At 35.1% G+C, this 9,814-nt stretch overlaps 1 protein-coding gene across 2 annotated transcripts; it reads right to left on the bottom strand.

Moving 5' to 3' along the window:
• Window positions 1–832: 832 nt before the first annotated feature.
• On the bottom strand, window positions 833–5,360 carry LOC119080040 (sialin-like). Of its 2 annotated transcripts, XR_005088264.1 has the most exons (7): window positions 5,077–5,360; window positions 4,925–5,015; window positions 4,714–4,862; window positions 4,000–4,588; window positions 3,687–3,934; window positions 2,913–3,625; window positions 2,510–2,846 (listed from the first exon to the last, which is right to left on the bottom strand). XR_005088264.1 is itself a non-coding variant. In XM_037188241.1 (6 exons), exons 1-6 carry the CDS (start codon window positions 3,078–3,080, stop codon window positions 1,071–1,073), a joined length of 1,413 nt encoding a protein of 470 aa, XP_037044136.1. In that variant the 5' UTR covers window positions 3,081–3,462; the 3' UTR covers window positions 833–1,070. The 2 variants fall into 2 exon arrangements, 1 of the variants encoding a protein (XP_037044136.1); XM_037188241.1 differs by lacking the exons at window positions 3,687–3,934; window positions 4,000–4,588; window positions 4,714–4,862; window positions 4,925–5,015; window positions 5,077–5,360 and adding exons at window positions 833–1,238; window positions 1,313–1,560; window positions 1,625–2,213 and having other exon boundaries at window positions 2,405–2,553; window positions 2,756–2,846; window positions 2,913–3,462.
• Window positions 5,361–9,814: the final 4,454 nt, after the last annotated feature.

Here is a 9,814-nt window from a genome sequence, read left to right as displayed (position 1 = left end):
TCTCGTATCCAGATGAGAAAAAGTATCCGAGGGCGGCAGCCCGAGGTACTTTTACTCATCGTGATACGAGATATCACTTTATTTTCCGTGTGTAGTACGACGTTTTACTATGCGAGTGATGTAAAGCTTATTGCCCATACATGTAATAGCCTTATTACATGCACCAGCATAGTAAAATCAAATTTCATCAAAGTAATCTTTTTCGATTGAGGCTATAATCAACAGTGTAAAATCCTGTTTTTCTGGGATAGCTTCCAGATCCTTCGTCCCACATAGCCCATCTTCGAACTTAGCCTCGGTATTTTACTTCCACAAATTTAAAAAAAAGATTCATCCAAATTGGTTAAAAATTACTCAAGTTATCGTGTCTTCAACGATTTTTTGTTACCCACATTTAACGTTTTTCATACCATTTCATACATTTTCAATCACAGTGAACCTTTTTGTTACCCACATTTTTCGGTATTTTCTGGTGTAAGACCCTGACTTTCAGTCAAGGGAACAACCCCACCCAAGCGAATGGAAAAGATTAAAAAAATAAATTAAGAATGCAGAGAAATGATACAGAGCACTTCGTGAAACTGTTAACTTCTGGGAAACTTTGGCTTTTTTACAAGAAAATCCAACTTGACGAAAGTTTCGTATTTTTGTCAAATTAGACTTGTCTTATAAAAATCAAGTGAAAGCTCGCGAGGTCATCTATTTCTATACCGATAACATAGTTTATTAGGAAATTCTATTTAGTACCAGATAGATATTCTAACTTCAATTTTAAATGATTCCACCACTGTAAACACAAATAAAAATTGTAAAATTCAAACAAAAATTGAAATTGAATAAAGGTCATAATTAATGGCACAGTTATTACCGCTCATTGCTGTAGTCATAAAAATGGTTTTAATTCTGTTAACTCTACACAAACACACTCATGAATCCAATTATTGTAATAAATTTTATTTTCCACATTTTTATCGAACTGAAATGCTATGTGTAATGTGATGCTGATGACGATGCTGTTGCTGTATAATAATGTATGAACAATTAGTGAGCGAATAGTTTATTACGTTATGCTAATCATTTTTTGGTCCCAGTTCGATGTTGTCGTTAAATCGATTCGTTTCGATTTCGTTATTCCATTTTTGTACGTCAGCTGAACCGAAAATCATGAACAGAATTGCAGGTGTTATGTAGAAAACAGACCCAATCAGAAATACCCATTTCCATTCCTCGGACGTACTCTGCGTACAATAATAGATTAAGTCAAAAGGAACAGAGATTTTGTTTTCGTTAGATTCGGAACAGATTCATTTACCTGTTCCGCCGTAAAATATGAAACAACTACCGGCGTTATGAAACCGGTAGTGCCACCAACAAAATTAATCATTCCGTAAAGTGTTCCGGCGTAATTAGGTGCCAGATCTTGTGAGTTCTGTAAATTTGTTACAGTCGTTGCCCCGTTGAAGCCCAACGATAATGTTATAAGTGCAACACACACGTAACCTGAAGATATGCTACCCACGTAGCTCAACGTTAGTAACAATAAACCAGGTATAACATGGGCTGAAATGATTTTTTGTTGTTGAAAATAGCTTCACGCTTCAGGACTTTTGTCAAACAAACTTACAGAACAGACAAAATGACTTCCGTATCATTGTCTTAGATAAGATTTTTCGCCTCAGCAGTGCATCACCAATAGCTCCAAATACGAAACCGAACATCATTCGTGCCAGATATGGCAACGAAGACAAAATCCCTGCTTTCGATAAATTGACCTTAAGTACTTCGCTCATATATTTCGGAGCAGCATTCATCAGGAAGAACAGTCCCCAGGCATTGCCGTAATGCAGCAGTGTCAACGACCAGAATGGTAGAGACGTAAGTACGGACCTCATTGGCGGAAAAGCACTCTTCTGTTTAACCAGACTACCAGCTAGCGATTGTTGAATGTATAGACTTTCTTGAAGTTCGATGCGCGGATGACTGGCTGGAGAGTCAGCTACCAATCGAAACCAAATTAACGCAGTAATAAATGTGAGCGCAGCTGGTACGTAAAATCCCATTGTCCAATTAAATTTTTCGATTAGAATGCTAACTAGAGGCCAAGTTATAATGGTACCGCATGCATTTCCCATTAGGCTGGCAACGAACTTTCCTTTTTCGTCTGGTGGTGCCCAGTGTGCGATTAAATAGTGCAATGACGGATAAATGGGACCCTGAATTGGATTATCATTTTTTAAGGCAATTAAATATTGTCTGATCAGCTGTGATGAGGCGCACACTAATTTTTTGTTTTAAATTATCGCAACATTGTGCAATTGCGGCTTGGCAAATTAGTGCGAATCTATCGATCGAAATTAGGTTCTTTGTCTTTCAAAACTCTCAACTCATTATTTGCAATCCTTACCCCGAATACTCCTACCAGGAAACGTGTGGCAAACAATAACCAGAATATTTCCATGGCTGCAACAATGGGTCCGATTGCCGTAAATATTGAGCTTAATATGAAGGTACAGCCAACCAGTGCCCGGCCACCAACCCATTCAGCAATTATGCCTGCATTGTTCGGAAATTTTACATAAATTTTCAGTTGATCTTTTGAAACTAATTTCAGGTTCGAAATTTTAGTTCCTCAGTCTTTCGTTAACAAAGGAGCTTTTCAAAAGTTTCTCATGAAGCTTTATGCTCGGAAAGTTTTCAAATTCTCTAAATTCTAAACTAACCTGGTCAACATCTCAACTTTCCACATTTTACATACCACTCTGCGCTGAAGTAAATAGATAACCCCAGAAATACGCTCCCAGCAATAAGCTTTCTTCATACGGTGACCATGAATAACGTGGTCCATACTTGAAATGAAGAAAAACAAATTTTGTAAATTCGAAAATTAAATCATATTTCAGTGACAAACTCACATCTGGTACATTTGTAATCGTTCCATTGCCATCTGTTGAATTATTATATGTCGCTGTTCGCGGTACAATCATAGCCAGTATGGTAATCGAAAGATTTACTCGTAGCATGTAGGTTATTAGACATCCTACGAAACACATAACAGCGATATTTACACGAACGGGGTACATAATGACTAATCAAAGAACGTTGATTTCGTCACAGCGATAAACAAAATATTGACATCGCTCTGCGCGAAGTTATTTTTTTCAACTGATATTTGTATTTTCATAATTTATCGAAACGAACGAAGTGTATCGGAAATTTTTTTTTGTTTGTTTTGTATGTGTGTTACACAATTAAAATAGTTGTTGTGAGAGCCACTTTTATTTAAAACATAAAAAATATTCAAACGCAATCAATAACACAGAGACTCAAAATAAATAGTCTGGAACAACAATCTAACAAAAAAATTGGCTTGAAGGTAGACTTATGACTGTCCTCGCATTGAAATCGTAGAAATTATGCCAAGGTCGTACACCAACGACTTCCACTTTCCATCAAATTGAATCTACTCTTTCTTCGTTCCCCCTTCAACATTATCATTTACCGGAGCTCGCTCTGAATTATTCCATTTTTGTACATCAGTTGATCCGAAAATCAAAAACTGAATGGCCGGTGCTATATAAAAGATTGCTCCAACCATAAATATCCATTTCCACTCCTCAGACGTACTCTACAACCAAATTTACCGGAATATACAGAACTGTTTGCCTCTGAAAATGCTTTAATTTTACCTGTTCAGCAGTAAAATACGATACAATTAACGGCGTTATAAAACCGGAGGTGATGCCGATACCATTAATAATACCATAAAGTGAACCTGCATAGTTTGGTGCTAAGTCTTGTGGATTTTGTAAATTTGTCATAGTTGATGCTCCATTGAAGCCTAACGATAATGTTATGATTGCGACACATACATAAACTGATGATACGCTACCCACGTAGCTCAATGTTACCAACAATAAACCAGGTATTATATGGGCTGCAAAGTGTTTGAAAATAGTAAATTCTCACATCTGTTGTTTCATCAAAGTACCGTCCACTTACAGAACAAACAAAATGATTTCCGTATCATTGTTTTCGATAAGATTTTTTTCCTCAATAAAGCGTCACCGACAGCACCGAAACCAAATCCAAACATCATACGTGCCAAATACGGCAACGCAGACAATATTCCGGCTTTCGCTAAGTTGAATTTGAGTACTTCGCTCATATATTTGGGAGCGGCAGTCAGCAGAAAGAATAATCCCCAGAGATTGCCGTAATGCAATAGCAACAGTGACCACAATGGCAAAGACTTTAGCATCGGTAAAATGGGCGGAAATACTCTTTTATCCTTCACCACATTTCCAGCCAGCGAATCTTCGATGTATTTACTTTCTTTCAAATCGATGCGAGGATGAGTGGATGGATAGTCAGCAACCAAATAAAACCAGATTAAGGCCGTAACGAAAGAGATAGCAGCTGGTACGTAAAAGCCAACAGACCAATTCATATTTTCGATTAATATACTGACTAACGGCAACGTTATGATGGTGCCACATGCATTTCCCATTAGGCTGGCAACGAATTTTCCTTTTTCGTCAGGTGGTGCCCAGTGAGCAATTAAATAATGCAATGATGGGTAAATTGGACCCTGTGGTAGAGTTTTCATTAAAATTGGTTTTATGATTGGGGAACGGCGCGCTATGATTCAGAATTTTGTGGAATTTTTCTGAAATGTCGTGACATTGGTGGCCTTTTCACATTTGAATTGCATACCCCAAATACTCCAACTAGAAAACGTGAAGCGAATAAGAACCAAAAGTTTTCTAGTGAGGCTGCAAGCGGACCAATCGCTGTAAATATTGAGCTTAAGATTAAGCTAAAGCCCACCAGAGCACGCCCACCAATCCATTCGGCAAGAATCCCTAAACCATCGGATTTAAATTTACTTTTATTGCCACTTTAACTTTCACAGTCGATACAATACCACTCTGACATGACGTCAGTAGATAACCCCAGAAGAATGCTCCCAACAGTAAACTTTCCTGATAAGGAGTCCATGCATAACGGGGCCCATACTAAACAAAAATGAAATCAAATGTAACTGTAAAATGTGGATAGAATTGTTGCAGGTCTCACATCCGGTATGATCAACGTTGAGGTGTTTCCGAATGTCGAATTGTTAAAATTTCGCGGCACAACCATAGCCAAAATTGTTATTGATAAATTTACGCGTAACATGTAGGCTATAAAACAAGCCATGAAACACATGATTGCGATATTTAAACGTACAGGATACATTGTGTTCGAACACTAATATCACAACCGTTACGAAGGAACAAGCTAATTGAGTCTACTGCCGAAAAGTGCTCTACTTCAACTGGTAATAATAATACCTTAATCATTTATCTCAAATTCTATCTATCTATTAGAATGTGTGAAGTGTTGTGAAATCTTGTTAAATATTTATCTTATCTCTTTTCGTATAAGCTGTAATGCAATATATATTAGAGACAGCCACCTTTACAGTAGCTATTTGGTGTTAATTATTTCATTTCCATAAAATAATAAATGTACAGTGTAGTCGGGTGATGCTGTGCATTTTTTACCAGAAAACAAAGTTTTCAGATAAAGGTAACCCCCTTCTGTCAAAAAGAAGTTACAAACAGTCACTACAACTACCACGACTGACTACTAATTTCGTAAAGCTTAAAAAAAAAGGAAAATCCGTATTCCTGATGATTAAGCAGCATTTGACTCTAAATCATAGGGATAACTACAAGTTATGAAAAAAGCAATACTCTCTACAGCAAACAAATTTCGTTTTGACGATGTCAAAATACCACCATATTTTGACAAATGTGACACATATTATTCACTTTCTCACACCGAAATGTTGACAAAGAACGCAACATTTTCAACATTAAAAAGGACCTCACTGCTCATACCTCGAATCATTTATTTTTAAAGAATAAAATTTTCTATGACAGCGTGTACTCAGTGCACTGCACTGAATGTTTTTACCACACTAATTTTTCGTGTTTGTTTGTTAGACGGTATTGAATTTTTTTTTACAAAAATTGATACTTCATGATCGCCAATAGTCAGTAGTAGCAGCATTGTGGTGTATAATTAGTGGTATGAAAAACTTCAATGAACACATTAAAAAAAGGAAAAAAAGGATATTCCAACTTGAGTGAATTACGGTCGCTCTCGTCGAAAACTTCACCGTTTTAAAAAATAGTTGCTTTTGTCCCGTTTATAAAAATCTTTATTTGCGTATCTGTTGTGGTCGGTACATTTTAAACAATTTTGTGAGTATAACTAATTTCATGCAGAGAGGCCAATTCACGAGAAAAAATTCAAAGTTTATTTGAAGACAACCGCAAAAAATATCTTAGTTGCGTTTGGTAAGTCTACTGATATGCACATATGTCCAAAATGTTTGTTTTAACGATTTTGAAGTGATGTAGGCGAGGCGAAGGCGAGTAGAACACATCGGGATGAACAGCTTTGCATGTAGAAGGATAAATGCGGGATTATCGTTCTAGGCAGATAAAAGTATCAACATCTTTCAGAGAAGGAAATCAATTAACCAATATTTTTATTGAATCTATTACTTCTCTTGATCTAAGTATTTCAAAATCTTTTTCTCCTTTAGTTTTAACATAGATTTATCTAAAATTAAGATCTGTTATCAATCAAGAAGTCAACACGAAGCCACCATAAGCTAGCGTCTTATAATCAATTGACACTACGATAATCGAAAAACTTTTCAAAAACTCAAAGACGAATCGGTAGTAATGGTGCATATGCAAAAGAACATTTTATGCAAATAAAAACAAAAGCTGAAGTTCAATACGAGTCCTGAAGTTGTTCATTTGTCATCATAAATCATGGAGTGTAAAATTGAAAATTTTCTATTATTTTGAGAGAGAGAGACATCACAATGGGAAAGTATTATCATCAACAAAACAGTTAGTTGTTTTGTTTTTAAAATGGCATCAGCTGGTTTCACATGAATTAATTTTAAATTCAACAGAAAGGAAAATGTCCTTCAAAATCGTTTTACAGTTCAAATCGAAAATAAATTTTTCATAACTTTACAATGTCTAGAACACATTGCATGCATAGTAAATGAAGAACTTGTTCTTTTTAAAGTAAGGCAGTAACATTCATGTTCGTATGTTGCGTTCTTTACTTCTTCTTGTTAAAATCGTAAAAAAAATTAAATCAAAAAATAATTCCAGACGAAACTTTAACGATGTTTAACTTACAATTTCCTAATATTCGTGTTGATGTGCTATAGGTTTAAATAGAGCCTAATTCGTGTTAATGAAACTCACATTAAAAAAAAGAGTGGCAAAGTAATTTCCATGCGGCTTTTCAGGCTGTGTCACTTGCATCATCTACATTTAAAATGGTATGAATGCACACAAAGCCGAAGTACTTTCACATTCATAAAAATGATTTACGTTTAATAAAGCCTGAACATTTTAATAATTTATAAAAAGAAATTCAGCCACACACTATAACGGTTCAAAAAGCTTCACTTTATAAATTCCTCAATAATTGCAACAAGTCATGCAATGGCTTTCTGCTACAAGCTACAAGAAATATGATGGAATGAAACATATGTAACTTTTAATGATGTATCGTTGTAGCAGTTTAGAAAATTGGTCTCTCTTTAGCTCTTTAATATGTATACGAAAGTATAGTAGTTCCTAACGCATCAGGTGTAACTCTACGGTCTAGTACTTGTGTGCAATTATGTATTTAGCATTAAGCAGAGTGGTTTCAGAACGAAAGTCATTAAGGTCTATCTGTAGATCCAAGGTCGAGTTTATGACTCGTTCTGAGATCTCCTGTAGCAGCGGAGATGAACGGAGTAGCAGCCTTAGTGGTACACTCGCGGAATTTTGAAAACTGACACATTTTCTGTTTCTGTGTTTTACTTGAGTTTCTGATTTCTCCATAAAAAATACATGCAAAATTCACAAAAAAACCAGTAAAACACAGAACAGAGAATGTGTCGGTTTTCAAAATTCCGTGAGTGGACAACAATAAACGATGATCTCTGGCAATGTATAGAGGATGGTGCTCAGCTTGGTCTCTATGTCTGCCGTTTCTTGGCAACAGACCAAGTAGAATAAAGGGAACAATGAGTGTAACTAATCTTTTACCTCATTTGTTTATAGTATCGCTTAGTGGTTGATGTACAATCCTTTACTATCTGTTACTCTAGATTTAAACTTTACCGTTATTACGAAGCACCGACAGCGTTCAATGCTTATATTTGAATTAGCCGTTGTCGATAACAGATGACTATGAATATGACTATGACTATCAGTCTTTTACAAATTCCATCGAAATATTTTAACGGAAAATTTTACCATTCAATACGGCTCCACAATTTATTCACTCACTTAATTTGATTGCGAAAACACACAATTTGATCAAATCTATTTTATTTGTGGGCGATAAACAATATCTTCGACAAAATTTGTTTGGAAGGCTACAAATAGCAAACGCTTCTATCAAAATATAGTTTTTCTACATTAAGACAATGTGTTACGTGCACCGAACTTTTAACATATTTCTTAAATTGATGTTATAGAAAACAATTTCCAAGGCGCTTCGTTTTATATACGAAAATAAAATTCTCTAAGTACGTGTTTGTCGAACAGACGTTTAAAACACGTACGTAATATAATTTTTCAAGTAGCAGAAAAAACAGATTGGTCGAAATATTTGTGCTTCCGATTATTAAATTACATTCTGGTGTCAAAATCATTTTTCCTTCCTATATATAACCATATTTGCACTAACTACCTACACAGGTTCGTATAAAGTCATTCATCAATAAATAGCACACCTCTATCTCCTGTTCTCTCTCGTAAATAATTCACTCAAACAGGTAATAATGTACGACAGCCTTAAACTCCCCGTTTCACTTTAAATATCTTTTTAAAGTGGCTAAAAGTTCGTCTCTTTTCAATAAAATTTTCATAGTAAAATTCCTTTTACTTAAAACTTTTTTTTCCGTGATCCGTTAATAAAACCATGAAGACACCATGCTTTATGAACGAATGAATATTTTAGGAAATAGTTTTCCAACAAAAAGTTTCTGTTTTCGATTTATTTAAATAATTTATTGCAATAGGTGGGTAGTGGATATAATAATTCTGTTGACGGTGAGTGTTATCATAACTATTTTGTTCGGAAATTTCATTACTGCAGAAGATTGGAAGGAATTCGTTGATAAATATTACACTTACTCAATGTTCGTCTAGCTATAATAGACTACAATGAGATAGAAGTCATAAAGTGATGTCACTTTAACAATTTTTATTTTGCAAAACTTTTAGTTTAAAATAAGACATTTTATTGCACTGGCGTCTATAATTGATCAATTACAGCACAGGTTATTTATTATCATAATTTAATGTTACAATAATTATCATAATGAGAAAGTCATAATCAATCAAAGAAAGAAGTGAAAGAACCCAACGGGTTGTACAGCTAGTAAGGTAAAATTTCATAGTTAAAGCACAAAATATTTGCTGAAGTTGCACGATTACGCTAGGATTAGTCAAGAGAAACCCATTTCCTGCTACCGAGAACCAGATAAGGTTCTTGTGGATCACTATGAAGTTAGCCATGTAGTCTAAATTTTAAGATCTCTTGTCTGGACACATTACTATTTGTTGCAGTATAGCCAACGCACCAGCATTTGTGTGTCTAAATTTCAGACATCACAATCGGACAGTGTATGATACATTCGACTTTTACACATATAAAAACAAGTTCGTACAGGTACTCAATTATATTATGACTATGGGATTGTAGGATTCATTCCTTTTACATCCTACACACT

Source organism: Bradysia coprophila, unplaced genomic scaffold (assembly GCF_014529535.1).
Source record: "Bradysia coprophila strain Holo2 unplaced genomic scaffold, BU_Bcop_v1 contig_350, whole genome shotgun sequence".
Classification (NCBI taxonomy): Eukaryota; Metazoa; Arthropoda; class Insecta; order Diptera; family Sciaridae; genus Bradysia; species Bradysia coprophila.
Note: the sequence above shows the minus strand (reverse complement) of the source record. Positions and strands in the feature narration are given on the sequence as shown.

Excerpts from the sequence above, each read along its gene's own strand:
- LOC119080040 (XM_037188241.1), bottom strand. The coding sequence starts at position 3,080 with ATGTACCCCGTTCGTGTAAATATCGCTGTTATGTGTTTCGTAGGATGT. Across the intron at positions 2,554-2,755 it reads ATTTACTTCAGCGCAGAGTG|GCATAATTGCTGAATGGGTT; the intron begins GTATGTAAAATG and ends CGAACAATGCAG. Across the intron at positions 1,239-1,312 it reads CATATTTTACGGCGGAACAG|AGTACGTCCGAGGAATGGAA; the intron begins GTAAATGAATCT and ends TATTGTACGCAG.